At 57.7% G+C, this 27,363-nt stretch overlaps 2 protein-coding genes and 1 long non-coding RNA gene across 6 annotated transcripts in view; 2 read left to right on the forward strand and 1 right to left on the reverse strand.

Annotated features, from left to right (window-relative positions):
- The window catches only part of CRY2 (cryptochrome circadian regulator 2), a 34,609-nt gene extending 28,591 nt beyond the window's left edge, over positions 1-6,018 (forward strand). For all 3 annotated transcript variants that reach the window (XM_042903947.1, XM_042903946.1, XM_042903949.1), the window contains one exon: positions 3,762-6,018. The gene's annotated coding sequence lies outside the window, so the exon portion shown is untranslated. The remainder of the gene's footprint in view (positions 1-3,761) is intronic.
- LOC122199172 lies at positions 5,917-7,389 on the reverse strand. Its single transcript, XR_006193392.1, has 2 exons — positions 6,831-7,389; positions 5,917-6,144 (listed from the first exon to the last, which is right to left on the reverse strand). It is a non-coding gene; the product is annotated as an uncharacterized LOC122199172 (long non-coding RNA).
- Positions 6,997-26,986, forward strand: MAPK8IP1 (mitogen-activated protein kinase 8 interacting protein 1). 2 transcript variants are annotated; one of them, XM_042903945.1, is made up of 12 exons: positions 6,997-7,050; positions 19,363-19,468; positions 21,413-21,703; positions 23,289-23,370; positions 23,685-24,497; positions 24,677-24,752; positions 25,353-25,525; positions 25,729-25,838; positions 25,946-26,062; positions 26,156-26,226; positions 26,347-26,445; positions 26,773-26,985. In XM_042903945.1, the coding sequence occupies exons 3-12, from the start codon at positions 21,476-21,478 to the stop codon at positions 26,843-26,845; spliced, it is 1,842 nt and encodes a 613-aa protein (XP_042759879.1). In that variant the 5' UTR covers positions 6,997-7,050; positions 19,363-19,468; positions 21,413-21,475; the 3' UTR covers positions 26,846-26,985. The 2 variants fall into 2 exon arrangements, with proteins under 2 accessions (XP_042759879.1, XP_042759878.1); XM_042903944.1 differs by lacking the exon at positions 6,997-7,050 and adding an exon at positions 8,733-8,895 and having other exon boundaries at positions 26,773-26,986.
- The last annotated feature ends 377 nt before the right edge of the window (positions 26,987-27,363 follow it).

Below are 27,363 nucleotides of genomic sequence, written 5' to 3' on the forward strand. Positions count from 1 at the left end.
CAGGAAATGTTGCACATTAAATAACATATCCTCTTGATTACTGTACTTTATGTGAGATTTATTATAAGCCTAATTCTAATTCAATGAATGCCATCCACAGATTGTATGATGGGTCATTGTCGCTGTGGGGCGTAAAACAATCATTAAGAAGGTTGACAGGCAAAGCATATTAGAAAATAATCTTATAAATTTGATTAAAGATACTTGCAAAGTCACATTAATTCCAAAATAATGTTTTCTATACATATGGTGACTTGGGAAGTCTTAGGCCATCCCCTGAGAAAACATAATGAAGATAAGCAGCTAAAAAAAAGAGAGAGAAAGGATTTTGATACTTTGCAATGAAAAGACAGTTTAAGCATTTGAATTAAACCTGTCACTGAAAAGTGCATTTTTTTTTAAAGTTTTATTTATTTATTTTAAGAGAGAGAGAGTATAAGCAAGGGAGGGGCAGAGAGAGGGGGGAAGAGAGAATCCCAAGCAGACTGGTCTTGAACTCACGAACTATGACATCATGACCTGAGCCGAAATCAAGAGTCAGACACTTGGGGGTGCCTGGGTGGCTCAGTCAGTTAAGCATCCAACTTCAGCTCAGGTCATGATCTCACAGTTCATGGGTTCAAGCCCCACGTCGGACTCTGTGCTGACAGCTTGGAGCCTGGAGCCTGCTTCTGATTCTGTGTCTCCCGCTCTCTCTGCCCCTCTTCCAGTCACACTCTGCCTCTGTCTCTCTCTCTTTTAAAAATAAATAAATGTTAAAAAAAAATTCTTTTAAAAGAATCAACACTTAACCAACTGAGCCACCCAGGCACCTGAAAAGGGCTTTTTTAACCAAAGCAAGTCAATGCTGTTAGCAAGTACATGGATCCATTCATTATTCAGGTGATCTCAGGAGTGAAGGCAGGGCTCTTGTCTACTCTTCCATAAAGGCCCCAGAGACCCTGGACAACCGCTATGGAGTGCCATTGCCCGTTGAAATAAGGGCATGTCTCCTCCCTGTATGGTCAAGATGGAGAGGGAGCCTGGAAATCCTTAGTCCCTTAATACATACCCCAAATCCTCTAAGGCACTCACTCATCTTCTATTGCTAAGCCCTAGCTCTATAAGCAACAATCATAAGTACTTAGAGACAAGTTTGCCAGAAGCTGTGACGATCACTGGTTACAATTAAGCAATTTGCTTACACAATTACGCTGCCTAGTGTTCGATCAGAGAATCTGGAAAAGGGGGGGGTTTCTCTCTCCCCGTTACAAAGATTTCATTGCTTCAAACTCTAGAACAGTCCTGTCAGATACACAATGCATGCCACAAGTATAATTTTAAGTTTCTAGTAACCACATTAAAAAGTAAAAAGAAAAAGTGAAATTAATTTAATAAAAATGTTTTTTTTTCCAACCATATATAGGCATTGGTTCGTAAACCCTTTTTTGGGTTACCCATGCTTTGGAGAGTCTGATAAAGGATGGATCCTCCCCAGGGGCACCTGCGTGGCTCAGTCAGTAAAGTGTCTGACTTCAGCTCAGGTCATGATCTCATGGTCTGTGAGTTCGAGCCCCGCGTTGGACTCTGTGCTGACAGCTTGGAGCCTAGAGCCTGCTTCAGAGTCTGTGTTTCTCCCTCTCTCTCTGTCCCTCCCCCACTCGCACTCTGTCTCCCTCTCTCTCTGCCAAATACAATAAAAACATTTAAAAATTAAAACAAACAAAAAAAAGGATCGATCCTCCCCAGAAAGTTGTAGCTATTCATACACACAGAACAATGTGCACAGAACTTCAGGGTCCTCATGGACTGCCCCTTAATCCTATCCTTGGACCACAAAGGGGCCAAGAACCCCAGAGTTAGAGCCCATATTCTAAGGAATCTTCATGCACTCTTTATCCTCCCCCATCCCTTAAAGGTGGAGAAAACAAGATAAAAAGAGGTATTGGGTAAGAGGACCTGTATGGTACACTCTCCATTCCATTCAGGAAAAATCCCGAGTTTTTCAGTTTCAGAAGAAAAGTCATCTCTGGCTTAACAGGGGCCACAGAGAGACCTGTGTGTAAAATATATATCACAGCATGTTTCAATAAACATGTATACTTCAGAAACAAATACATTTATTTTTAGGAAAAATATGGCTAGGTCATTTTGGTACAAGCTTAAAGGAAAAATTATTGAAAATAATGTACATTTTAAAGAATGAGGTACTCAGAGCATCTGGGTGGCTCAGTCAGTTAGGTGTCTGACTCTTGATTTCAGCTCAAGTCATGATCTCACAGTTCGTGAGATCGAGCCCCACATCAGGCTCCTGTGCTGACAGCACAGAGCCTGCTTGGGATTCTCTCTCCCTCTCTCTCTCTGCCCCTCCCCTGCTTACACTCATGCACGCGTTCTCTCTCTCTCTCTCTCTCTCTCTCTCTCTCTCTCTCTCTCTCAAAAATAAGTAAGTAAAACTTAAAAAAAGAGTGGAGTACTCAGTACTGACTCATTCAGGTATCACTCTTACATTTGCTCTTTATTTCACCCAGCTTCTGGATAACGTATCATCATCTGGATAAAATCTTCAGATTTAACATTTGTCTTAAAAGAGTTGCATGTGTCAGAAGACTGATTCTGAATCTTTGACTCTTCAGAGCATTTTCCCTCTTCCGTTAAATTCTAAACTTCCATTTATATTGCTTGGATGCATATTAGTTTCCATGCTCCCATGTTGAATTTCTTTTTATAGTCCCTAAAAGTCTTGATGAGCAATACTAGAACATAGAGATTACTTAATGGCAAAAATACAGGTGTCGGCATCAGACCTGGGTTTCATGGTTTGGCCCTGCCCCTTTTGATGCTATCGTCCTAGGCAACTTATCCTGTCTACCTTCTGTTTTCTCATTTGTAAAACTGGAGGCCATGTCTTCAGGATTAACAGGATCACGGGGAGCCTGGGTGGCTCAGTTGGTTGAGCGTCCGACTTTGGCCCTGACGGCACAGAGCCCAATGTGGGGCTTGAACTCACAAACCATGAGATCATGGCCTGAGCCAAAGTTGGATGCTCAACCCACCCAGGCTCCCCGAAACTGTACAAACTCTTAATGGAACCCTGCATGTCTCTGTGCACTCTCAGGTTCACTGGACCCATTCAAATAGGCAGCCCAGCACTAAGACAGGCTTACCCTGTCCTCTGTTAGCAGACATGAGTCCGTTTCTTCTCTCTGCCCCAGATTCAGAATGTCATAAATATTTAAAATGATTCTTCCTGGTGTCTCCACCCCCACCCCCCCCCCCCCATCTTCTAGCACTTCGCCAGGGTTCTTTTATCTATATGTGGAAATTTGTTCACTGGCTGATTCTAAACTCAGTCTTTGTCTTCATCTTCAAATTACTGGTCCCAGCTGGCTTCTCTTCCAGCCATATTTTTCTGAATATCTCTGGCAGCAGCCATTGTGCCTTGCTGTGAAAACTGCCCTTGTCCTATCAGAGCAAGTGTCATCCAAGGCCTCGGTTGAGTCTCATAGAGCCTTCTCCTCCTTCTTTCCTGCCCTGAGCCAAGGAGGCCCAGAGGGTCTACAGGGGATAGCTGGTTCTGTGTCATCACCTCAGAGGGGCAGTGTTCAGGCACCCGGTGGCATCCCAGCAACAGCCTCGTCCCCAGGCCTGTGCAGTTCACTCTAGGCTCTTCTCAGTTCCCAGCCTGAGTGTCCCCCGAGAAGCAGACAGAGGAGTTTGTGTCCCTGGGCAACTAAGCGGCCTCCTGAATGCTCCTTTTTGCATTTGTTTTTCTCTTTCAGCTGCAGCGCTGTAGCTCCACGAGCGAAGCCTGGGTGCCCAAGCAGCCACCATGGCAGCAGAGCGCGACCTGCAGAAAAGCTGATCACCGACAGAGATTGAGAGAGCGAGTGTGCATGTGTGTACGCGTGCGCGGAGGATGGAGTGGTGTGCCTGTTTGCGTGTGCATGCCTCTGTTTACACTCTTGTGATTCCGAACGCTGCTGGGGCTGGAGGAATACATATAGCAGCTTCACCTCAGCCTCCAGACACCAGGCTAGAGGTCATGGCAGTGACTTTCAGCCAAACCTGTCCCTGTGAGCCAGCTCCCTTGTCTGAATAGAAGAGTAGAAGGACCCTAGCTGGGATCCTGGCCTCTGCCCCCACCCCGACCCTGAGCCCTCCCTCCCTCTCTCGTCACATCAGACTGAGGAGCGAGCGGGAGGGCAACATGGCTGGCTCTGGTCCAGAGCCTGGGATCCTAGAAGCAGCCCTGCTGAGTTCCTGCTTTATGACCCTGGAGGCTGGGCAGGCTGGAGGGGACAGATGCTGTCCAGACACAGTCACCTGGCCCAGCTTCTTTCTTATTTTAAGATTTCCTGCCACTGGCTCCTCGAGACCCCTCCTTGGGCATCTGGGACTGAGCATGAGGCTGTAAACAGATCTGAAAACTTGAGGTCACCATGGGGAGGTACAACCAGCCACCTGACTGATGTGCCATATACATAGTACTGGAGACGGTAGCCTAAAAAGAGCATCTGCCTTTCTGGGGCTGAAAACCTAAGGTTCGGAACGGAATCCCAGCTTTTACTCTTCCTTCCTCAGAAGCTGAGAGCCAGCCCGAGTGCTGACTGTGGAGTCAGCGCCTCCACCAGGAGGAAGCCAGGTTCCTGGTGATAGAAGGCCCCCTGGCTCCCCTGGCTGTACCACAGTGCTGCCTGAGGTCAGCTGACAGCCAGGAAAGCCATTCTATCCTGTGGTCTGTAGGCTTCTGGGGCCTGCCTGGGGCTGGTCAGCATCCAAGTGCTGTGTCAGCTCTCGCAGTAGCTGGATGCCAAGGACCCCGGCAGGTAGACTCAGGTGGGAACTGCCAGGGACAGTTGGGAAATGTCCAGGTAGAGACCCCACCCAGCACACCAACCCTTCCAGAAGCAGCAGGTGGGAGGTTTGACCCCGAGAAGCCAAGGCCTTGCATTCCAGAAGTGGCCTGGCCTCCCACCTCAACCCTCCCACTGTTGAAGGCCTGTGGAGAAAGACATAATGAAAAGGACTGTGTGGTCAGCTAGAGCAAGTCTTCCTTCCACCCTGTGGCCTGCACTTGAGCCACAAAGTGAGAGTGTGTGTGTGCGCGTGCGTGTGTGTGTGTGTGTGTGTGTACAGGTGCGTGCGTAACTGAGAGGCTAATTCCTCTATGGATTTGTGTCCTCACCTGTAACATTAGGCTGGCCTCTGGGCCTTTTCCTCTCTACCTCCCCTGTGACCTTTCCTAGCCTCATAGCTGTTAACTCCCTTGGCCCTAGCCCTGTCCCTCACTGTCCTCCTCTGTCCTCGGACCAGAACCCTGGAGTCAGGCTTCTGTCTCCTACAGCTGTCCGGCACATCGACAGGCTTCTTCCTGAGATGTCCTCAGGTTTTCTCAGCCAGAGAGCTGCCTTTAGAGTCCAACTGTTGTATGTCTGTCACCCTCACTACAAATGTCCCGTAATCCTGTGGGGGAAGCAAGGCACAGGTGATGGTGTATATTCACAGCATTGGGTTGGGGTCTTCTCTGTTCCCCAGCCCCAACCAGGAGGAAAGAGAATTCGGGGTTGTTGTCAGAAGGGGAGTAGAGCGAGCCTTGGAAGGCTGTTTTGAGAACTTGAGAAGGCCGGAGTCAGTATTTATTTAGCAGCACATTCAAATATGAGGATGATTCCCTTTTCCTGCCTGTTAGATGATGGCTCTCTTCCCCCTACTTCACCATCCCTGGCAAGCTGGCCCATCCCCAGTGGAATAGAGTGGTTCACTCCTGGAGCTGGGAGGGTCAGGGTGAGGAGAGGGTGCGTCTGGTGGCCCCGAGCTCCGAGATGGCTTCATGCCTTCCCTCTTCTGGCCTAGGTGTTCGCAGGGCTGCCACAGCGTATTGCCCCAAATCCCGATCCAAGGGCCAGCGTGGGGGAGAGATGGTTGCAGGCAAAATGCACTTTATACAGAGATTTGATTCTTACTGAGAAGGTGTGTTTCTCCCACATTTTGTGAATATTCACTTGTTTCATAAATGTCTGATACTGTCTGAGCAAAGCTGTGTTGTTGTCAATCTTGTGGGAGGTCCGGTAACCAGGAATCAGTGAGCCTGAGCCTGAATGAAGCCTTAGGCCAGACCATCTTGGTTGTGCTGGAACCAGGAGCTTCTCACCCTGCCTGAGACTTGGCAAGAGGGAGAGGGATGGGTAGAGATGGAGGAAGTGGGAGGTCCCTAGGTGAGTGGCCAGAGCAGACTAGTGGCAGTTTCACAGCTTGGCCAAGTTGGGGGGTCAGTCACCTAGAAGGGTACAGAGCACTCCAGGCCCAGGATTCTATCTTGCAGTGACTCAGCCTCTTGGCCCACCTAAGCCCCCCAGGGCTGAGGATCAGTCCGTCCAGGCAGGGCTCTCTCCAGGTCCTCAGTCCATCCTTTATCTTGACTCAGCCACTTAAGCACTGTGTGGTGTGAAGGGGACGCAGGCAGCGAGAACTCTGACTCTAACCAGGTGATCAGCATCTGCCCGGCTTTTTTGCCTCATGCCATCTGGCCAGAGAGTGGCCCCTCTCTGCAGTGTGTGTGGGCTTTCCTATGATGACTTCTAGCCTTGGATCACTGGAAGAGTTTTGTTAGCCCACACCACACACCAGCTTCTCGTGGGCAGGGGCTCAGGCAGGGCCCAAGAATACACAAGCTGTCCCGCACAGAGTGAGAAAGTGGAAAAGGGGAGAAACTTGGCCCTGGGTTTCATCTCATTCTTAACTCTGCTTTGAAACTCCTTCCCACCAAGACCTGGACCTGTCCCTCCCTCTCTCCCGTCTCCTAGCTTCTCTCTAATGTGTCTCTGGCTTGGCCTCAGGAGCTAAGATACCTTTGTTCTTGAGCAAAAGATTCTGGAAGATGGAATTGTCTCACACAGGCACACTCCTGACCTGAGGAGGCTCTTAGTTGAGGCAAGCACACACTCTTAAGCAACAATTATTAGCCATTATGACATGACTGCTTTCCTGGGAGCAAAAGCCAGGCATCTGAGCAGCAGGTGGTTGCTGTTTGGTCCTATGAAAGGAGGCTGAGCTAAGATAGCAGAAAAGGTAAAGTGGCCACTCCTCTAGGCCCACAGGCAGGGAAAAGACCTTTGGCACTCGGTAACGGGATGTTCTCGGTGCTGGAGGGGGAGTTGTTTCTGCAGAGCTTTCTGGGAGCTACATTAAAGGAAAAGGGGCTAATTTGACCAGTTGGCCGTCCAGATTTGCAAATAGGATCCCACAAGTTGTGAAATAGTTTGCCCCTTTTTCTAAGAGAGGTAAGGACAGGGGTAGAGGACAGGACCTCTGCAGTTCTCAGGAGACCAGAGAAACCAGTGAGGTTTGGTCAGAGGCTCTGTGACCTACCAAAGCTGGGGCCCTAGGCTTGGCCAGCAGTTTGAGTGTCCAGCAGTCCATGCTCTGTAAAATAACTCACAGGCTTAGACTTCTTAGGGGAGAGACCGGGAGGGAGCCATGGCCCGAAGTTAGCAGGGGTAGAGGTGCTGGAGGGAACAGAGGAACCATTAGAAGAATCCCAAGAAGTCAATTATGGCAGCAGGAGGAAAGGCCAGCTCCTAGTCTTAGAATGTGAGAAACCAGGGGTGCCTGAATGGCTCAGTCAGTTGAGTGTTTTGACTATTGATCTCAGTTCAGATCTTGATCCAAGGGTCATGAGTTCAAACCCTGCATTGAGCTCCACGCTGGGCAAGCCTGCTTTAAAAAAAAAAAAAAAAAATTAAAAATAAAGAATGTGAGAAGCCAGCTATGGCGTGCAAGAGAGAGGTGTTCTGCAGGAAATGAAATTGGGATGACAAGTGAGAAGGAGAGAAATCTGAGAAAGTCCCGATGTGAGGGAGGAGAAACAGAAAAACCAGGAGGAAAGGTTCAGTTCACCATTAATAGCTGTTTGGGGCTAAAGGTGGGGCTTGGGTCAATCTTTGGAGAGAAGACCCTCTAGGGAGAGTCCATGAGAGGTAAGGGGACAGGGTTGGGTAAGACCCGGATCCTAGTGAGGAGGTGGGGTGTTCCCTGCCTCTGGTGACAACATATTTGTATTACTTTTCATCCTCACAACAACCATGAGAGGGGCCATTATTGTCCCCATTTCACAGATGAGAAAACCAAACTTAGGACTGTAAAAGCACTGATGCAAGGCCACACCACCTATTCACTTAGGAAGCCAGGCTGTGATTTCACGCCATCTGACTCCAAACCTGCCTTGCTCTAGGAGCCCACACCCGACAGCATCTCACCGTTCTCTGCCTTCCTCCACGGCCCTCTTTTCCTGTCCGCCTTCTTTGTCTGCTGCTGGGGACCAACTAGGGCCCTGGGGACCAGGGTCCCGCCATTAGTTCCCTGATACCCAAGCGCTAGAGCCACCCGAGGGGCAGAGCCCCCACGGGCACGAAGATTTTGAGCGAGGGGGAAGAGGGCACAAGAGTCAGTGTGGGACTCAGCCCGGCTGAGCCGAGCCCAGGGACCACGGGGGCCGCGATTTCAGCACCTCGGAGAGCGCCGGAGGGGCGGGGCCGAGGGCGGGGCGGGGGCGGGGCGCACGAGACCCTAGCCAGGGCCCGGGGGCGCGCGGCGGCGCTCGCGCCAGTCCCGAGAGCGGCGCGCGGTCCAGAGCCGCGCCCTGCCCTGCGCAGGTGCGTCCGCCGCACCCGCCCCAGCTGGAGCCCCGCGGCGGCGGCGGCCTCTCGCCGCGCCCCCGCCTCCTTCCCATCCGCCGCCGCCGCCTTCGCCGCCGCCGCCGCCGCCGCCGCCTCTGCGCCGCGCTCCGCCCGGATGGCCAGGGCTGTGCCGGAGAATGGCGGAGCGAGAGAGCGGCGGCCTGGGCGGGGGGGCCGCGTCCCCGCCTGCCGCCTCCCCGTTCCTGGGGCTACACATCGCGTCGCCGCCCAATTTCAGGTGAGAGTCCCCGGCCGCCGCGCCCCGCCCTTCAGCCGGGGCTGAGGAGCCCGGGCTTCCCCCACCCCCACCCCCATCCCCCAGCACAGACACCCCGACCCCTGGAACGGGAGGGCGGCGTGATGATGGGGTTCCCTCCCTGGACAGGGTCCGCAGAAAACCCCTCAGCCTCAAGTGCAGGCTGATAGCTGCTGCATAGCCGTGGTGCAGCTCCCTCCGCCATTCCATGCCCTAGGCTAGGAGATTCAGAACTGGAATTGGAGGAGGGGGCGCTCAGGCCGCCTTCTCCCCCACTTTGGTACTGCGGCAGGGCCTGGGGTCTGGACTGAGATCCCAGAGGAGGCAGGCAGGCTAGGGCTTTGCCTATGCCCAGTCGGAAAGCTTCCGAATAGAGATGGGAGCAGGCTGGGGCGCCCCGTGGGTCTCAGTTTCTTGGGGCAACTGGCAACCTTGGTGCTGGAAGGAGGAAGCCGTGGGCCCTTCCCCCAGCCCTGCCCGGTCAGAGGGGCCTGACTCCCAGGCCTGGCGTGGCCAGGACCCTCTATAGAATTAGGCAAGCACTGACCTGGCCAGGTGTGTGCACGTGCAGAAGGCTTAGAGACACTACGCCCAGCTGTAGTTGGGGGAGGTCTGGGTTGAGCATACCTGGAGCAGCCAAGGACACTGGGTGGAAGGTGTCCCTGCTGGAGCAAGTACCCAGGTCTGTGATCTGAGTCCCCCTTCACCCCTCTCTCTGCCCACTATCTGGTGTTAGGCAATTGGGAGATGGATTCTAGATAAGTGGACAGCGGGTGTTATGGGCAAAGGGTGGATGTCCTTCCACCATAATCCTGGGCCCATTTGGCGAGGGGGAAGCAGAGGGTGTAACTGCTCCAGAGCCTAGGAGGAGGCCTACATATACCCCATTGTTTCTCTATCTAATGAGCTGGCGCCTTCCCTTCTCCTGCCCCCCACCCCACCCCAGCCAGGCCCCAGCTGGGCTCTGGCGCCAGCCTCTCTCTGACCAAGGGGTTGCTGGCTCCCTGGCCCTCAGGTGTGTGGAGACCCCTGGGGCTCTCTAATGGCATCATCAGCACTAGAAACCTCCCCGGAGGCCCTCAACTCAGAAACCGGGAAGACCAGAGGGAGGGGACCAGATGGAGGAGGCCAAGCGTGAGGGCTCCAGGGCGGGGGCTTCCGTGGGTAGTGCCTCTGGGTAACGGCTGAGGTCCCAGACCAATTCCACCTGGTATAACACGCCCAGCCAGGGGGCAAATACTGCCTTCGTACCAGGAGGCCCCTCCACAGTGGAACAGCTTAGAGGAACCTGGGTTCAAATCTGACCCCCACCACTTTCTAGCTGGCTGACCTGACAATCCCATCTATTAGGCGAGCTAATTAATATTGATTCCTTAGTGTGCATGAAGTCGGTATTCAACAAGTGTCCACCCTCCATGCTGTCCGTCCTCCGTATGGCTCCTTACTGTTCAAAGCATTCCTAGAGCAGGCTCATTTACCCTCACGGGCATGGGTATTGGTCTGCCCATTTTATAGATAACAAGATTGAGGTTCAGGGAGGCAGTGACTTGCCTGAGGACCCTGAGGAAGTCAGAGCCTGGGGCCTTCTGTGTGTGTTCAGTCCACGTTGCCTCCAGGCCCTGTCTTTGGCCCAGAGAACAGTTTTGCCTCCCTCTACCTGCTTCCAGATCCCGGGGTGACAGTGCCCTCCACCCCACCCTGCCCCCGGCAGACAGGTTAGCATGGATGCTTTAGTGAGAGGAACTGACGAGGTGGATGCCAGCCGGCGAGTGTCCAGTCCCGGCCAGGTGGGCGAGAACGGCAGTGTGCCAAGGCTGAGGCGTGGGCTGGCCCTCCAGGACACTGTGGCCTGGCTGTGGGGACAAGGCCAGCACGTGGGAATAATAAAGGCAGTGTCTCCGGCCCCACATGGTCTGCCCTGCCTGCTCCAGAAGCCCCTGCTGACCTTTCCCTTGTTCTGCCTTGCATAGCCCTTCGCCCAGCTCGGGTTAACCCTGGATGGTCACCGCTCTCTCATGGCTCTTTGGTGGGGTCATGGATCCAGCCGGTCTGGGTTTGCAGTGTGGCCCAGCCTTTTTAGCTGCGTGCCCCAAGACTGGGCACTTCACTCCCAGCGCCTCTGTTTCTTCTTCTCCCCGATGCCAGTGTTGGCTTCTGCTCAGGGTGGTCCTGAGGTGGATCACTCAGGCCGACCTGAATGGGACAACACGCGTTGACTGTTTCAGGGGCTGCGGGGAGCTGCTTTCATGCAGGGCTGGTATTGTTACTAGACGTGTGCCCCCAGCACCACTGTCAGCTTCCAGAAGGCATAAGGAGTCAACATCTGAACTTTGGTTTGCCCGCTGCCCAGCATAGAGTAGGTGCTCAGTAATGCCTTCTTGGTTGATTATTAAGGGTAAGTTGTGTGCTGTCCTCCTGGAGCTCAGAGAAGAACATGTTGTCAGAGAATCACGGTGGGACGTGCTGAGCCCCCCGGGAGGCCCTCCCTTTGCCCAGCCCTGTTCTACCTGGTTTCTGCGCAAGAGCGTTTCATGCTCGCCAGAGCCATAGAAGCAGAACGAGAGTATTATCCCCACGTTGCAGATGAAGAAACTGAGGCATAAAGAGACTAGGTAAATGGCAGATATGGGGTTTGAGTTCAGGACGTCTGATTTCAGAGCCACCCTGAAAAGAGAGAGCCCTGAGGGAGAGAGCATGTGCAGGGAGAAAGCATGGTGTGGACATGGAGAGGTGGAGAGCATTTGTTTGTTGGTAGTTGGTTTAAATAAGTGTTCTGTTTGGTGGGTTTTTTTTTTTTCCTTCTGATTATAGAAATGCTCCAAGCAGTTACTAGTAGTTACCTCTGGATGTGGTATCAGAGGAGGAATTGTCACTGATGTCACATACTTGGGTTATTATTGGACTTCTCATTTCTACAAGCAGCCTAGGTTACTTCTGTAACTTACAACATTAGAAAAGAGAATTTAAAATTAAAGTGGCTCATGTTCATTCTAGGGGAAACTCTAGAAAAGAGACTTTAGAAAAATGCCCAGTGGCTACACGGAGCTGGGTAGGTGGGATAGAGGAGAGGGACAGAGGGGCAGTCCATGTGGGAGGGACAAAGGGTGCTTATGAAAAGTACAGCGAGCGGCTCACCCTGGGTATGTGGGAGCAGAGCTGTGGGTGAGGGGCCTCAAAACTCAGCTCATCCAAACCCCCTTCCCTTTTACTGAGGAGGAGACCAGAGAGTGTGAGTGGCTGCCCTGAGAAGAGCAGGTGAGTGACAGGACCCAGGCCTCATGACTGTCTGGATGCCGTGGTTTTTACCTCACCACGCCGCCTTGGGGATGACAGATACGGCCACCTGAGAGGTGCAGAGGCCTCCTCGTTTATCTCTCACTCAACAAACATTTGCGCTTTGGCGGGCTCCCTGGGGAGACGCTCCAGAGGCACAGACACGGGCCTGGCCATCACGCAGGTGACCGTGTAGAGGGGAGACAGACGAGGTCTTACCAGACGGGCTGGCTGGTGTGATGGTGGCTGAGGTCAGAGGCCCAGGGCTGCCGGGGCCAGCGGGTCAGTGCGAAGCGGCAAAGGTTTAGCAGGAACCACGGCGTTGGGTCGCTGTCTTGGGACGGTCACTCAGGCTGCTGGGTAGAGAGCGGACAGGGAGGCAGGGAGACCACTGGGAGACTGGCCATCCTGTGTGTGACAAGGAGGGGCTGGAGAGGACATGAGGAAGATTTCGGGGGCGGGTTAGCTCACTTGGTGAGGTATCTGGCATAAGGGGTGGGGGAGGCAGGAACCCAGGATGACGCTGGGCCCCCTGGAGATGGGGTGCCCTGTGGGAGATGAGAGGCTTGGTGGGCAGGGAGGCGAAATTAGTAGGAGGCCTACGGAGCTTGAGGTTGGTGACCACTGGGGACCCAGCTGGAGCATTCAGACAGGCAGTTGTTTTTAGGCCTGGCATCACTAGAGAGGATTGGGCTGGGGCCAGAGACCCTGGGAGTCTCGAGAGAAGGCCACTGAAGCCTCAGAGAGAACATCACTACCCGAGGGGCAGCAGAGAGCAGGGAGATGGCCCAGGGCCCCGGAGCCTGGCCTGTTCCGGCAGACGTTTCCGTGGGAGGAGGGAAAACGGAACAGCTGCTGCTGCTGGAGCCACCCTCCCCCAGCCCTAAGGCCTGGGCAGCCCCCCCCCAACCCTGGCTCCTAGTGAACCCCCAATGTGGGGGGCAGACAATGGCCACGACAGGGTTTCACCCCCACTTCTTTGATGGCAGAGCCTTAAAGTTGGTCTCTGAGTTCTTGGCTTGAGCCCTCCATGGATCCCACAAAGTGGGGTCACTGCCGCCATCCGCACTTAGGGGTTCTTACCCATTCCAGGATGTCACCTCTGTCCCGTGGCCCTACCCTTGTATTCATTCAAAAAAGTCTCTACCAACATTAACTGTAGGCCCTGCCGCGTTCTGGCGCCCAGAGCTGCCGGTGCCGTGGCACTTCCTTCAGTAGACGTTTATTTAGTACCTACGGTGTACGAGGTCTTGGGCTCTGTGCATGGATTAGAACAGGGGTAGGGAGTTGGTGCCAGTTGAACACGATGACCCCCCTGCCCTCAGGAAACCGCTCCATGGCAAGGCCAGCAGCCCCAGAATCAGGAGCAAGAGCCTGGCGCTAGGCTGGTCTGACCTAGTACAGAAAATTTATCCAGGGGAGTGGAGGAGAAAAGATCTCCCCAGATGCCCCCATGTCTCATGGCTGCATCCGTCTTAGTGTTTCTTCCTGCGTGTGATTCCTCATGTGAAGCCATGAGGTCATTATGTTCCGTTTGCTCATTAGAGTAGTTGCCATTTTCTGCATTCACACACAGACTCCGTAATATCCGACAAAAAGACCGCATACTATTCCATGCCCTGGGTGGCCACGGTTTAACCAGCCCGCTGGTGCTGAGCTATTAATTGTTTTCATTTGCTGTTCGGAGAAATACGCATCCTTGTGTACACGCATCCTTTTCCGCATGAGGGGTTGTTTTCTCAGGGCGGCTTTTCAAAAGTCAAATCACCAGATCCCAGAGTCCCGGCTATGTATCAGCACCGAGAGCTTCAAACAGATCAGACACATTCTAACCCCATACTTGGGGACTGTCCCATAGGACTTGTTTCCTGGGCTGGACTCCGTTTTTCACCGGTGTCCACAGTGTGGACACGGTCAGGGAGGGAATTAGAGACGAGAGAAACAAAGCTAGCTGGCCCCAGTGTCCCCCCCCAGAGCTGGCGGTGGCATGGGGTGGGAGTTCTGAGGGTGCTGGGCTGGCTCCCCCCACCCCAGCGTTTCAGCCAGCACCTCCCTGGGGGCCTGAACATTCTGCCCCAGATCCTGACGTCGGTGGGCCACAGGAAGTTGAGTTGAAAGGGCACCTGACTTAGAGAATTTTAAGGAGAAAACCCAGAAAGGCCAGTGGTTCATTCAGCCAACGTTTATTAGGTACCTATCAGGCACCACGTCATTGATCAAGACAGACACGGTCCTGCCCTTGTGGACCAACAGCCCCTAAGGGGAGCCCTCCCCCGCCGCCCCGTAGAGCCCCCCACCCCACCCCACTGATCGCAGAAACCAAAGGTCTAATCCCAGTGATCCAGAACCACCAGTAAGTGAGCCTGAGAAAGCCAGGAGCAGGGCTGTTTGGCCTAGTCAGGGAGGTCAGGGAAGGCTTCCTCGAGGGACCCGGGTAGGGGAGGCAATGATACCCTAGAGTTCGGGGAGGCCCTAAGGAGCCTCAGGCCACAGGGAATTTTGGCCCCTTTCCCTAAGTGCCAGGGGAAGCTATTAAGGGATTCTGAGCTGGGGAGGGGTTTCTAGACCAGATTTGCATGTCATGTGCTTGTTTGGGTTGCCCAGTGGAGAATGGCCTGTAGGGGAGCCAGAGGGAAATGGGAAACCAGCCTAACTGAGAACTACTGGGAACCGGCTAGTTGCCCAGCACGCACAGGGCGGCAGAGAGACAGGCTGGGCGCTTGAACCACAGATGCTCTCTGTTGTGAGAGGGGCCTGTGGGGCACCATGGCCAGGACGCAAGGTCACTCCGCTGGCATCCCTCCCTCACTTCCAGAGAGCCAGGAAGGGGAAGACAGGAATGGCCTCCGGACAGCCACATGCCTGGCCCTGGCTCGGGTTTGGCCTTGCTCAGCTAAAGCCTCAGCACTTTGCCACTTAACCCTTACTTTGCGCACACTCCTAACTCAGCCTGCTGCCCGGCTGCGACGGCAAACGGGAGAGGACTAGGCTGCCATCAGCGGGATGAGGAGAGCAGGAGACAAGACGGCACGTGGAAGGGAGAAGGCCACGTAATAAACACCAGAGCACAAAGACATGCTTGTTCGTTTGGGGAGCGCACTACAGGAAGAGGGGGGCCTCAAATCTATAGACTCCAAAGGTCAGGGAGGTCTCCGGAGAGCAAACCCATGACACGGGGTCACCAAATGTTACCGTGGATGAGACCTCAGGAACCATCTCACCCGAATGGGCAAAGCAGGCCTGACTGGTCAAGAGCAGCTGCCTCTGGAGGGAAGCCGCCAAGGCCGCCAGATCTGGGGGCCTACTCCCTTCTCCTCTTCCCTCCTCCCCGCCAGCTTTTCCTTCCATCTCCCTTCCGCCCGACAATTGCCTTCCTTGAACCTGGAGGGCCCAAGGGTCCGTTAAGCTTTCCCTCCACAAAGGGCCTCCTCTGGAGACCCGGGACATGGGTGCCCGGAGGAGCGGGAGCTAAGGGCAGGGGCCGGGGGTGACTCACCAAGGGGCCTGCTTGACCTGTCTGTCCACCGTTCCTTGGTCGTGACCTCCTCACAGCGCTCTGCAATCCACACGCTCCACTGTGTTCAACCTCAGCAGCACCTTTGAGGTCGGGGCGGGGGCGGGGGGGGGGGGGTGGTGCTCATTTTACATGTGGGGAAACTAGATTTTCGGCGCCCTGTGTGCGCCTCAGGGTTCCTCATCTGGAAAAGGGGCAAAATAAAACCCTCTCCCAAGGTTGCAGTGAGGATTCGGGGAGATGCAGGGCACGAAGAGGGTTGGCGGCCCCGAGCCTCATCAGTGACGGAGTCAGGACCTGGTCTCGCGCCTCCTGTCTCCAAGCCTGCTATGGTGACCATTCTGCCATCCTGCCCCGTGAGGAGGAAGAGGTCAGATAAGCAGCTCCCTTCACCCACCCCACCGCAGCAGGACACCAGTGCAGACTTTCGAGCCCGGCCCGGTGCTCTTTCCCCCCGTGTCCCACAGCTGGCCTCACGGCTGGGCCTGCCAGCCCCCAGACCCGCCGTCCCCGGAAGTGGGATACAGTGGGACGCCGGGGGGTGCAGAGATGAGCTGCGGGCCTGCCCTGAACACTCTGGCCTGAGAGAAGCAGGTGGACGCTAAGGATGTCCCTCGACAAACACGTGGCAGGCGTGTCCTGAGGGCCTCGTGTGTGCCAGGTGACCTCACGAGCTCTACCCTCCAGGAGCATACAGTCCAGATGGAGCGGGGAGGGTGGGGACCCGTGTGCCATCACCTGCTCGGCACAGGGGTGGGCGATGTGAGCTCCATCCACCTCTGGAGCAGCCTGGCGGGCTGTCTGAGGGAGGCCTGGTCCTGTCTGTCCCGCCACACCGCCTTGCATCCACGCAGGTGGCGACACCAGGCACAGGTGAGGGGTGACGGGGGACCGGGAGGGCTTCCCAGAGGAGTGGGCTTAACCGAGCCTTCTCCCAGCAAGCACAGGTTGAGAAGCCTGCCTGCCAGGTGCTCCATCCGAGCACTGGACTAGACCCCTGGGGAGGCAAGGGCGGGAGGTACAGGCAGTCACACGCGGAACTGGAGACCTTGAATGCCAAGCCAAGGGGCCTGCCGCTAGCAGGGAACCTTAGGGGGCTTTGAGTAGGGGGCAGAAGGGTGGTGTTTCTGGCAGCTTCGCCTGATGGTCGGTGGGGTGGAGCGCTCCCGGCATGGGGACACTGAGGCAAGCAGGCCAGTGGGGAGGTCTGGAGCTGCAGAGGCAGGAGCTGGGCTGGGACCCGGCAGCGAGGAGGAGATGCGGATGTGTGTAAGGATTACTGGCAGAGCAGGGCGCCTGAGGGCACCTCTGGGTCAGGTGCCCAGGCGCCCTGCAGCTCTCTGATGCTGGCTGAGTCGCAGGAGTGGGTCTTCTCTGTGACTTTCCAGGCAGCCGATGCGTCTTGACCACTTACTTAGCGCCGGCCGCTGGGTTCTCGTCCCGAGGCCCGAGGTGTCGCGCCGCACTGGTCAGACAACGGGGCTGCCGTGGCTTCTGGGCCAGACCGTCGTCCGCAGCCTACCCCCACCTCCACACCACGCCATCCCCCAGCCCTGAGAGCCTACCACCCTCAGGCTCCAGGTCAGAAGAAGCCTTAAAGAGCACCTTGTCTGTCCAGCTCCCTTGTCCTGGTCAGAACCCCTCTCTGCCGTCCCCTCAGCGCCTACCAGCCTCTGTTTATGGCACTCCGCAGTGGCGGAAAGCTCATTACCTTCCAGCCCCCTGGGAGGGGTCCATACAGGGTCTGCCTTTAGCCCTGGCCGTGGAACCTCCTGTACCCATAGGCGCTTCCTGAGTGCTGAAAGATGAAACCCCCGGGAGGTGACAGAGTTCTCTCCTGCATCCAGGTTGTCAATAGAGGCGGCCCGGACCCACCTCGGGCAGCACTGTCTGGATGCTGCCTGGCCCCACGGAAGCCTCTCTGATGAGGTGTGAGGGCTGAGCGCCTTGCTGTGTGGGTGGGGGCATCCATTCATGGAGAATTTCAGAAGCACCCCCCCACCCCCACCCCATCGCACCACCAGATGCCCTGAGTGTGGCGCTGGCCCTTTAAAGCAGATCAGGGTTGGCTTTTGGGGGGAGACATCCCAGATTTCTGCCATCTGCTTACAAGCCTGGTCCAGGGAGGGGGGCCACCCCAGCCCCCGACAGGGGCATTGGAAGGGCAGGTGGCATCGATTGCAGTAACCTGATCCGATCCTGAGGGGGAGGCGGCAACGCAGCGGCTTCAGCGCAACTGCAACTGCCGGGCCAGGCCGGGAAGGAAGCCGCCCGCAGCTGAGGGCTGGGCTGGGAAGCGCTGGGGCTGGGGCCTGGGTCGGCAGCCACTGCCTCTTCTCCTGGCCCATCTATTTTTAATGAGCTCCCCAGGCTTCTGCTGCGGGCAGGACGCAGAAAGGCAGGCCCCGGCAGTGGAGGCCCGAGGCCCCAGCCCTGCCCTGAGCCCTAGCCCCCCAACCCTTCTGGGCATGAGAGGGTGGCCCTGGGGCCCTGCAGCCCCCCGGCCGGGCAGGGCTCTCCATGAAGCTGGTGCCGAAGATGGATTCGAGCCCAGACAATGACAGCTGGTTGGAGGACCAGTGGGAGCGCTGGTAGGGGGTAGAGGGGTTGGTGGGGGCGGGGGACATTTAGGGGGCAGCTCCGTGGAGCTCTGGGTTTCTGTTTGGTCTGACAGAGGCAAGAGGCAGGGGATGTGGGCCTGGGGCTGGGGCTGGGGGCTGGGCCACCACCTCTCCTGGTTGACCTTGGACTCCTGGGTCTCCCTTGCTCTGTGCCTCAATCTCCCTTACTTAGGAAAAGGCTCAGAATTCTCCCCAACTTCCACAACAGAATTCTCTCACATGTCCCACCCACACCAAGCCATGTAGAGTGCCCAGGGCTAGGGGTGAGCCAGTGTAGGGGACAAGCGGACAGTCACTACAGTGGGGTGGGGGCTGGCCTGGGGGTAGAGGGTTCTAGTACAGCCAGTTAAGAGTTGTGCTGTGGTGGGTCTCCTGAGCTCACGACACCTCCAGCCCCAGCCCCAGGCCTTCCTTGACCCTCTGCAGCCTTCTGTTCAGGATCTGTGTGCTGGGCAAGGCGATTTTGTGGTTGAAGAGATGAGATGAAGAACACAGAATGGGGTTGTAGTTTCTCCTGGAACAGGCTGAAACTAGCCACATTGACACCAGATCTCCCTTCACCTGCTCCCGGGGCTCACGAGGCATCGGTCTTCCTGGGCTGGGGGCATGGAGCACTCCTCTGAGGCTGGGGAGGGGCCTCTGCCAGCACCTCAGGTTTTGTCGCTGCAGGGATTGCACGGGGAGCCCTCCTACTCCAGGCATCCCTTGTCGCTTCTCACCTCTGCCTTCTCCATGGGTGAATTGGCCTTGGCACCTGCCTTGACCCTGGGAGGCATTTCTCTGGCAGAACTGAGGCTCTGACCAGCTGGGCCTTCTAGGCACTGCCTCCTGGTTGGCAACCAAATGGAATAACCTGGAGTAGCCTGGAGCCTCCCCTCTCTCTGCCTGTTACCCCTTGTCTTGGCTCATGTGGATAAGTTCCATCCTCTGGGGGCTGTGATTTGCCTTCGAGGGACTGCCCCTTGGAAGAGGTACTAGGGAGACATCAGTGGACTAAGTAGTCCTCCTGGGTTGGTAACTTTGGCTTCCTGTCCTCACCAGGCTCACCCACGACATCAGCTTGGAGGAGTTTGAGGATGAAGACCTCTCAGAGATCACCGAGGAGTGTGGCATCAGCCTGCAGTGCAAAGACACCCTGTCCTTGCGGGTAAGAGTGGGCTTTCAGGAGTCCCTGAGTGGGATGGTAGGATGGGTAGGGACAGGAGTGAAGGCATCCCCACATCTACAAAAGGACTTTCAGGGTCTGTATGGCATCCCATTAAATGAAATGACATCCAAGAAACACATCCAGTACGATGCGTGGCACATCTTGGGTGCTCGATCAGAATTTTTTTTTTTTTTTTTTTTTTTTTTTTGGGCCAGGGGCTAAGGCAAGAGGCAGCTCCTTCCACTGCCCGCAAGAAGGGAGAGAACAGGAGGTCTTCAGATGTAGGGCAGTAGCAGTTAGGGCTAGAGTTAAGGGAAGGATCAGCACTACCCTAAACCGTTTCCGGAGCAGCCTTGGCAGAGGGCCTGAGGCAGAGCAGGGTGGAGTCTGTTAGAGTCTGCAGTGCTTTGGGACAGGAAAAAAGAGCCAAGGCACTCCCTCGGCTGCCATTGCACCAAATCACACCACATAGCCCCACAGACCCTCCCTGGACTGCAGTTCTAAAGGATCCTCTGGAGGGTTACCCGAGCATTGCTGCTGCTTTTGGCCTCCTGGCTTTATCATAGGACAGATGGCTCTCTCCATTCCCTAAGTTCTGAATCCTGCCAGGGGGTCCTCAGCATGCGGGTAATTTGGGTCGGATAGGGATCCCCCTAGGTCTTTTCAGAACAGGAAGAAAGGAACCATTGGCCAGGAAATAGGAGGCAAAGCACGGGACTAGGTTGCAGAGTCCAGAGCTTCTGTCAGCACCCAGGAGGATGGGTGGCTAAAGTGGACATGGTATTAGAGGAGAATGGTTAGCAAAGGAGAGCTGCGGTGTGAGCTGGGTGGGGTGCCTGTCTCTGGGTTGAACTCCTGTTGCCTGTTACAGAGATCCTGTAAGCTCTGCCAGGCAAGGGGAAACCAAGGGATGAGGATAACCCTCCAGTACCCCCACGGCCAGGCCAGCAAGGATGAGGAATGGTCCCAGGGCCTTGACATAGCTTCCCTAAGGTCATACACCTGTTCCGGAATCCGACACCACCCTTTCACCCAACATGCACCAGCAGAGTTCGGGAGAGGGTGGTCCCTGCCACCAGCCAGGGCCCTGAGGCAGTACTAGCTAGAGGTGTACCCTGTGGGGACTTAGACAAGTTCTAGGGGGCTTTCACACACTCTTGCCAGTAAGCCCTCACCTCTCTGGGAAGCTGGGAGGCAGTTAACTGGAGAGGGAATTGAAGGGTCAGGGGATCTGTCCAAGGTGCCAAGGAGTTAGTGGCAAAGCTGAAACTAGACTGGGGCTCTGAATGATCAAGGTTAGGATGGCCTGAGAGAAAACCCAGGTTAGAGGGTCCTCGGACTGTAGAGAGGTGCCGCGTGGCGGTGCCCCCACCTGCCCTTCCCCCCTCCCTCCCCACCCCACCCCCCACCCCACCCCCCACCCCCTGCATCCCTCTTCTGTTTGCACTGCGGCCTTTCCTCCATCCTTCGCCTGGCTGGGACTGGTTTCCCAGTTTTCTTCACTGCCCCCTTCAAATACTAACCTCCCCCTCCTCCATCCCTTGTGGGGCCCGAACTCCTTGGCGACCCTGCGTCCCCATGGCAACAGCGGTGACCTCACTCTGGGCTCGGCTTACAACCCCGGTGAGGTCACCGGCCGTTGCCAAGGGAACGGGAGGGTGCAGAGAGTCAGGAAAGGGGGCAGCGCGGGGAGGGGGGCGGCATAGACCGCCAAAGGCGCCGACTAGCTTGGGGAGGAGTCGGCCTCGCGAGTCCTCGCGAGGGGCGAGGGGCGAGGGGCGGGAGGGCGCGGCCCCCTCTCGCCGGCCACCTGCCCCTGTCCCCTTCCCTCCCCCTTTGCGGCCGCGGAATGGACTCGCCCGGGCGGTGGGGCGGTGCGCGGCGGCCTCGGCCCCGCCCCGACGCGGCCCCGCCCCCTGACGCCCCTCCGTCCGTGCGGCGCAGCCCCCGCGCGCCGGGCTGCTGTCTGGGGGCGGCGGCAGCGCGGGGAGCCGGTTGCAGGCCGAGATGCTGCAGATGGACCTGATCGACGCGGCGGGGGACACTCCCGGAGCCGAGGACGACGACGAGGAGGAGGAGCGCGCGGCGCGGCGGCCGGGAGCGGGGCCGCCTGAGGCCGAGCCCCGCCAAGAGCCGGCGCCCCGCGGCCAGGGCCAGGGCCAGGGCAGTGGGGACACATATCGGCCCAAGCGGCCCACCACGCTCAACCTCTTCCCGCAGGTGCCGCGGTCTCAGGTGAGGCGCGAGCAGCGTGGGGCGGGGCTGAAGGGGTGGTGCCCCGGGGACTGGGCGCGCGAGGCGTAGGGGGCGCAGAGCAACTCGCGGAGGAGGAAGGTGGGCAGGCCGGCAGGCTGGAGGCGCGAAGAGAGGCTGCGGGAGAGGGACCTGCTGGCCGGCACTGGGAGAAGTCGGCCTGGTGAGACTTCCCAAGTGGGAGGCCCCAGGGGAGGTGGTCTCGGTGGGCAGGTGGGATCTGCCCTAAAGGAGAGGAGCCAGGTGGAGCCGACAGGGTTTGGAGCCTCGTAGAGGGTTGAAGGAGTGAAGGAGCCGAGGGGGACAGTGGAAGGATCTGGGTAAGGAGAGCAGTGGGGGCCTAGGAGGGCAGAACAGGGCTTTGAGGGGTCGCAGGGATTTGGAGCTTTGGACCTCAGGCTGGAGCAGGGTTTCCCTTTTAGGGTGTGGGGCTCCTGGTGAAGGGCAGAAGCAGGGCCTGGAGAAGAGAGCAGCTAAAGTGGTCGTTTCCGGGAAAGGTCATGGGGAATCGTGAAGAGGTGGGGATGGGGAGCTCAGAAGCAGCCGCCAGTTTGAGATGTGGGCAGCTGGGAATTCCCAGAAGGCAGGGAAGAGACATGGGAGGTGGAGCTGCTTGGCTGAGTTGGGGGCCTGGGGCCCCTGGGCTGGGTGGCTGGATGCCAAGGAGGGTTGAATAGGGTGGGGGAGAGCCGGCTGTGGCCCTTTGTCTTCCAGGCCCCGGCTGGAGAGGTGTAGAGGAGGGGCCCAGGGAGGTGGGGCTGTTGGTGGAGGGTGCAGGGGCTGCAGGGAAAGGATTGGTCCCTTTCCCAGAATCCTCTGGGGTGGATTTTGGCAGCCAGACTCATGAATGTGAGGGCCTATGAGAGTGTTCCCAGGGGAGAAGGCCTAAATAGTTTGTGGGGAGCCTCGTTGGCAGGCATTGTGGAGAGGGGTTCCAGGGCACCAATGATGTGGGATGGGCAGCCCTGGAGATCCAGGAAGGAAGGCCACTGACAGCTACATCTGTCATAACTCAGTCATGTGCTCCTGGAGGGGTCTGGGAACCATGTTACTGATTCATCATTTGCATGATTCATCCCAGTTCCCCAGGCCAGCTGCTGGGAGACCCTTCCTCATCCTTTTTCCAGCTTCTACTAGAATGTCCCTGTCCCTTCCCTAAGCTATAGCTTGCTGAGCTCCAGGACTTGGCTGGAAGTGAGCATCTATATGTATAGCCTCAGTGTCTGGGACTGGGGGTCTGGCTCTGTCCCCAGATGGCTCCTGCTTCTCCTCCACTCCTCCCCCACTCACCACCACACATATTGGCCATCACTACCTTTGTTGAGGCTGATAAGAGCATCTCCCCCGAGGGCCAGCTTCCCTGAGCCAGGAGGGAGAGCCGTCTAGAGCCAGTAGGTCTGGCTGGGAGGGCTGGGACTTGGCCACCCCTCCTGCCTGCTCGAGGAGGGTTGGGGGTGCGTGCGCAGCAAATGGCCTAGGGATGGCCTGATGGGGGCAGGGCCGGGGCCTCCCTGTGCCGGGCACTGTTGACTGCTTCTGTCACAAGGGCCTTTTGTTTTCTGCACAGGACACACTGAATAATAATTCTCTGGGCAAGAAGCACAGTTGGCAGGATCGGGTGTCTCGATCATCCTCACCCCTGAAGACAGGTAAGTCAGGACCCTTTCCCGTACCTGGACCGCCACCTACCCTGTCTCACTTCCCCCTCTAGAGAGCCAGCCCGGCAGTTTCCGTCTTGCTGAGTTGAGGTGAACTGCCTGTCCCGTAGCCCTGAGCGGGCCCATCTGAAGTCAGCTGGGGTGGCAGTGAGAGGACCGGCCCCAGAGTCCACCGTGGCCTCCTGCCGGGGAGCCTTCACCTTGGTTTCCGTGTCCCGCATGCTGAGTGGAGGGGGCAGGTGGCCTGGGAGTCAGGGGCGAAGCTCCCCGCTTTTACCGCCGACACTGACCCGCCTGCCCTCCAGGGGAGCAGACGCCGCCACATGAACACATCTGCCTGAGCGATGAGCTGCCGCCCCCCAGCAGCCCCGCCACCACCAAGGATCGAGGCACCTCCACCGACAGCCCTTGCCGCCGCAGCGCCGCCACACAGATGGCACCTCCCGGTGGCCCCCCCGCTGCCCCACCGAGCAGCCGCGGCCACTCGCATCGAGACCGCATCCACTACCAGGCGGACGTGCGGCTAGAGGCCACCGAGGAGATCTACCTGACGCCTGTGCAGAGGCCCCCGGACCCTGCAGAGCCCACCTCCGCCTTCCTGCCACCGGCTGAGAGCCGGATGTCGGTCAGCTCCGATCCAGACCCTGCCGCCTACCCCTCCACTGCAGGGCGGCCGCACCCCTCCATCAGTGAGGAGGACGAGGGCTTCGACTGCTTGTCGTCTCCAGAGCGGGCCGAGCCCCCGGGCGGAGGGTGGCGGGGGAGCCTGGGGGAGCCACCGCCGCCTCCGCGGGCCTCGCTGAGCTCGGACACCAGCGCCCTGTCCTACGACTCGGTCAAGTACACGCTGGTGGTGGACGAGCACGCGCAGCTGGAGCTGGTGAGCCTGCGGCCGTGCTTCGGAGACTACAGCGACGAGAGCGACTCGGCCACCGTCTATGACAACTGCGCCTCTGCCTCCTCGCCCTATGAGTCAGCCATTGGGGAGGAATATGAGGAGGCCCCCCGGCCGCGGCCCGCTGCCTGCCTCTCCGAGGACTCCACGCCCGACGAGCCCGACGTCCACTTCTCCAAGAAGTTCCTGAACGTCTTCATGAGTGGCCGCTCTCGCTCCTCCAGTGAGTCTGCAGCAGGAGCGGTGGGGGGCCTGGGAGGGGGAGAGGCGAATCGAGGGTGTTCCTGGAGGTGGCCTCACCCATCTGCTTCAAGGCGTCAGGACCAAGAGCTTGCCACCTGCCCCCTAAACCTCGGCTAGAGGTGGGACCGTTCTCCTCCAGCCCATCCCCCTCACCTGCAGGTGCGGAGTCCTTCGGGCTCTTCTCCTGTGTCATCAACGGGGAGGAGCAGGAGCAGACACACCGGGCCATATTCAGGTAAGAGCAGCGGGGTCGGGCTGGCCAGGCGGCAGCGGGGACACCCCCTCCCTGCTCTGCCGTCACTGTGTGGCCTAGACCCAGCCCCTGGAGCTGGCGTTCAGCCCTCCGCTCGGCCCCAGGGGGATGGCGTCCACCGTGTCGGAACTCCCGAGCAGGGTGATGGTGCGATGGGTTCGCACGGCATGGCCCTCCGCAGTGCTGCGCTGCCAGGCCCGGGGACGGAGCACCTAGTCTGGCTGGGGGGGGCAGGAGCCCAGGAAGGTGCCCGGCAGAGACCGTGCCTGACCGCACACAGGGCGCACCCCCCAGCCTCCTCCACAGAGAAGTGCTCACTTCCTGTTCCCTCTGTTTTACCAATGGCTCTGGGCACTTCCTCCCTTAGCCCACAAGTTCCTCGATGGCAGGTGTGTGTCTGCGTGACCTCGCTCTTCCGCAGGGACCAGCACCGTTAACAGGCGCTCAGGAGACTTTGCACGTGTTTATTGAATTAATGCTGCTCTTGCGGCGCCTGACCCCAGAGCGGGGTGGGGAGTAGACTGTTGGCCCGGCTGGGGAGGCCCTGGTGGTGAATTCCTCACGTGCCCTTGCTGGGGACAGGTTTGTGCCTCGACACGAAGACGAACTTGAGCTGGAGGTGGATGACCCGTTGCTGGTGGAGCTGCAGGCCGAGGACTACTGGTATGAGGCCTACAATATGCGCACAGGCGCCCGGGGCGTCTTTCCCGCCTACTATGCCATCGAGGTCACCAAGGAGCCTGAACACATGGCAGGTAGCGTCCTTTCCCCTACTCGGTGCCACCAGGCCCCGCCTCCGCCCTGGCCCCATGTGACCCACCGGGGAGGGCCCTCGCGGAGGTGACATTCGGTCCCTTTCACAACGGGAGAAGAGCGAGGCCCAGCTGAGCTGGGACGTCCGCGGACTGTGGCACCCTCTGCTGGCTCTGCCACTCCTCACTTCCCGCTTGCTTTCCAGCCCTGACCAAAAACAGCGACTGGGTGGACCAGTTCCGGGTGAAGTTCCTGGGCTCGGTCCAGGTCCCCTATCACAAGGGCAACGACGTGCTCTGTGCTGCTATGCAAAAGGTGCCTGTTCCCCGCTCCCTTCGGATGGGCGCCCATCCCCAGCCCGGTCCCCGTCCTCTCCTGGGGAGAGGGACATCCAGCGCCTGATTTTCATCCCTCGCCCACAGATCGCCACCACCCGCCGGCTCACCGTGCACTTTAACCCGCCATCCAGCTGCGTCCTGGAGATCAGCGTGCGGGGCGTGAAGATAGGCGTCAAGGCTGATGACTCCCAGGAGGCCAAGGTGACCTCCCCGGTCCCAGCCCCCAGGCCCCCCCACCAGATCTCTGTAGCCCCTGCATGCCACTGACCCCTGCTTCTCTTCTCCCTTCTGTAGGGGAATAAATGTAGCCACTTTTTCCAGTTAAAAAACATCTCTTTCTGTGGATACCATCCAAAGAACAACAAGTAAGTGGGAAGGGACAGAGATTGAAATGTCAAGGGGTGGCCTGGAGCTATCATGGTAGGACTTGGGCCTGCGAGTATGTGGGGGGAGGGGGGCTGAGCCCACGTCCTGTCCTCCCACAGGTACTTTGGGTTCATCACCAAGCACCCTGCTGACCACCGGTTTGCCTGCCACGTCTTTGTGTCCGAGGAGTCCACCAAAGCCCTGGCGGAATCCGTGGGGTACGTCCGCGTGTATGGATCCTGCCAAGCACCCGGCCCCAGAGCGCGCCCCTCATGCTTGGCCCACCCCAGTCCCCACTGCCCTGCACACCTCGTGGCCTGGAGTCAGGGCTGGGTGGTGTCGAGGAGTGGCTCCCACACTTCTTGGCGGTTGGACCCTTCCTTGAATTGAAGCGGCACCCGGGAAGCTCCGTGTGTAGACGACAGAGCAGAGCAGCTCTGCCGGGGGGAACTGGATCCCTACCCGGGGACCCCGAGGCTCCGGCCCGAAAACCTTGGGTGGAGATCCTGTTCGTCCCGTCACCTGTGTGTCTGCCTGCTTCCCAGGAGAGCGTTCCAGCAGTTCTACAAGCAGTTCGTGGAGTACACCTGCCCCACGGAAGACATCTACCTGGAGTAGCGGCGCTGCCCCGCCCTCTACATCCCCGGGCCCTCGGGCCAGCACCGGGCCAGCTGGCTGCTGACGGGGCTCGGCACTGCTCGAGGAGGGGGGCCCATCACCACCAGAGGGTGGGGAAGTGGGGGCCTTTGGCGGAGGGTGGGGGAGGGCGGGGTTTATGGGGAGAGACGAACGCAGTTTATTGTAATATATGGGACTAGATTCATCTATGGAGGACGGAGCAGGCTGCCCGGGGGTTGGGGAGGGGCGGGGCTGGAGGGGTGTCAGGCCTCTAGCCAAGAAGGATGCCCACGGTAGGAGCAGAGGGCTCTGTCCCGTCCTTGGCGTCACTTCCTTTGCCGGGGCCTCTGGCTCTCTGGCCGTGACTCCTGCCTCGACAAAGCCCACGTGCCACCTGCTGGTGCCCGCCCCGTCCCATCCCCAACTCCCAGCCCCAACCGAAGGCCCTGAGCTCAGGCTGAGCCCAACCACCTCCCGAGGACTTCACAGTAAGGAAACGGCAGCAGGTGGGGGTGCAG

The sequence above is a fragment of the Panthera leo genome, chromosome D1 (assembly GCF_018350215.1).
Source record: "Panthera leo isolate Ple1 chromosome D1, P.leo_Ple1_pat1.1, whole genome shotgun sequence".
In the NCBI taxonomy this organism is placed as follows: domain Eukaryota; kingdom Metazoa; phylum Chordata; class Mammalia; order Carnivora; family Felidae; genus Panthera; species Panthera leo.

Excerpts from the sequence above, each read along its gene's own strand:
- MAPK8IP1 (XM_042903944.1), top strand. The coding sequence starts at position 8,795 with ATGGCGGAGCGAGAGAGCGGCGGCCTGGGCGGGGGGGCCGCGTCCCCG. Across the intron at positions 8,896-19,362 it reads GCGTCGCCGCCCAATTTCAG|GCTCACCCACGACATCAGCT; the intron begins GTGAGAGTCCCC and ends TGTCCTCACCAG. Across the intron at positions 26,063-26,155 it reads ATGACTCCCAGGAGGCCAAG|GGGAATAAATGTAGCCACTT; the intron begins GTGACCTCCCCG and ends TCCCTTCTGTAG.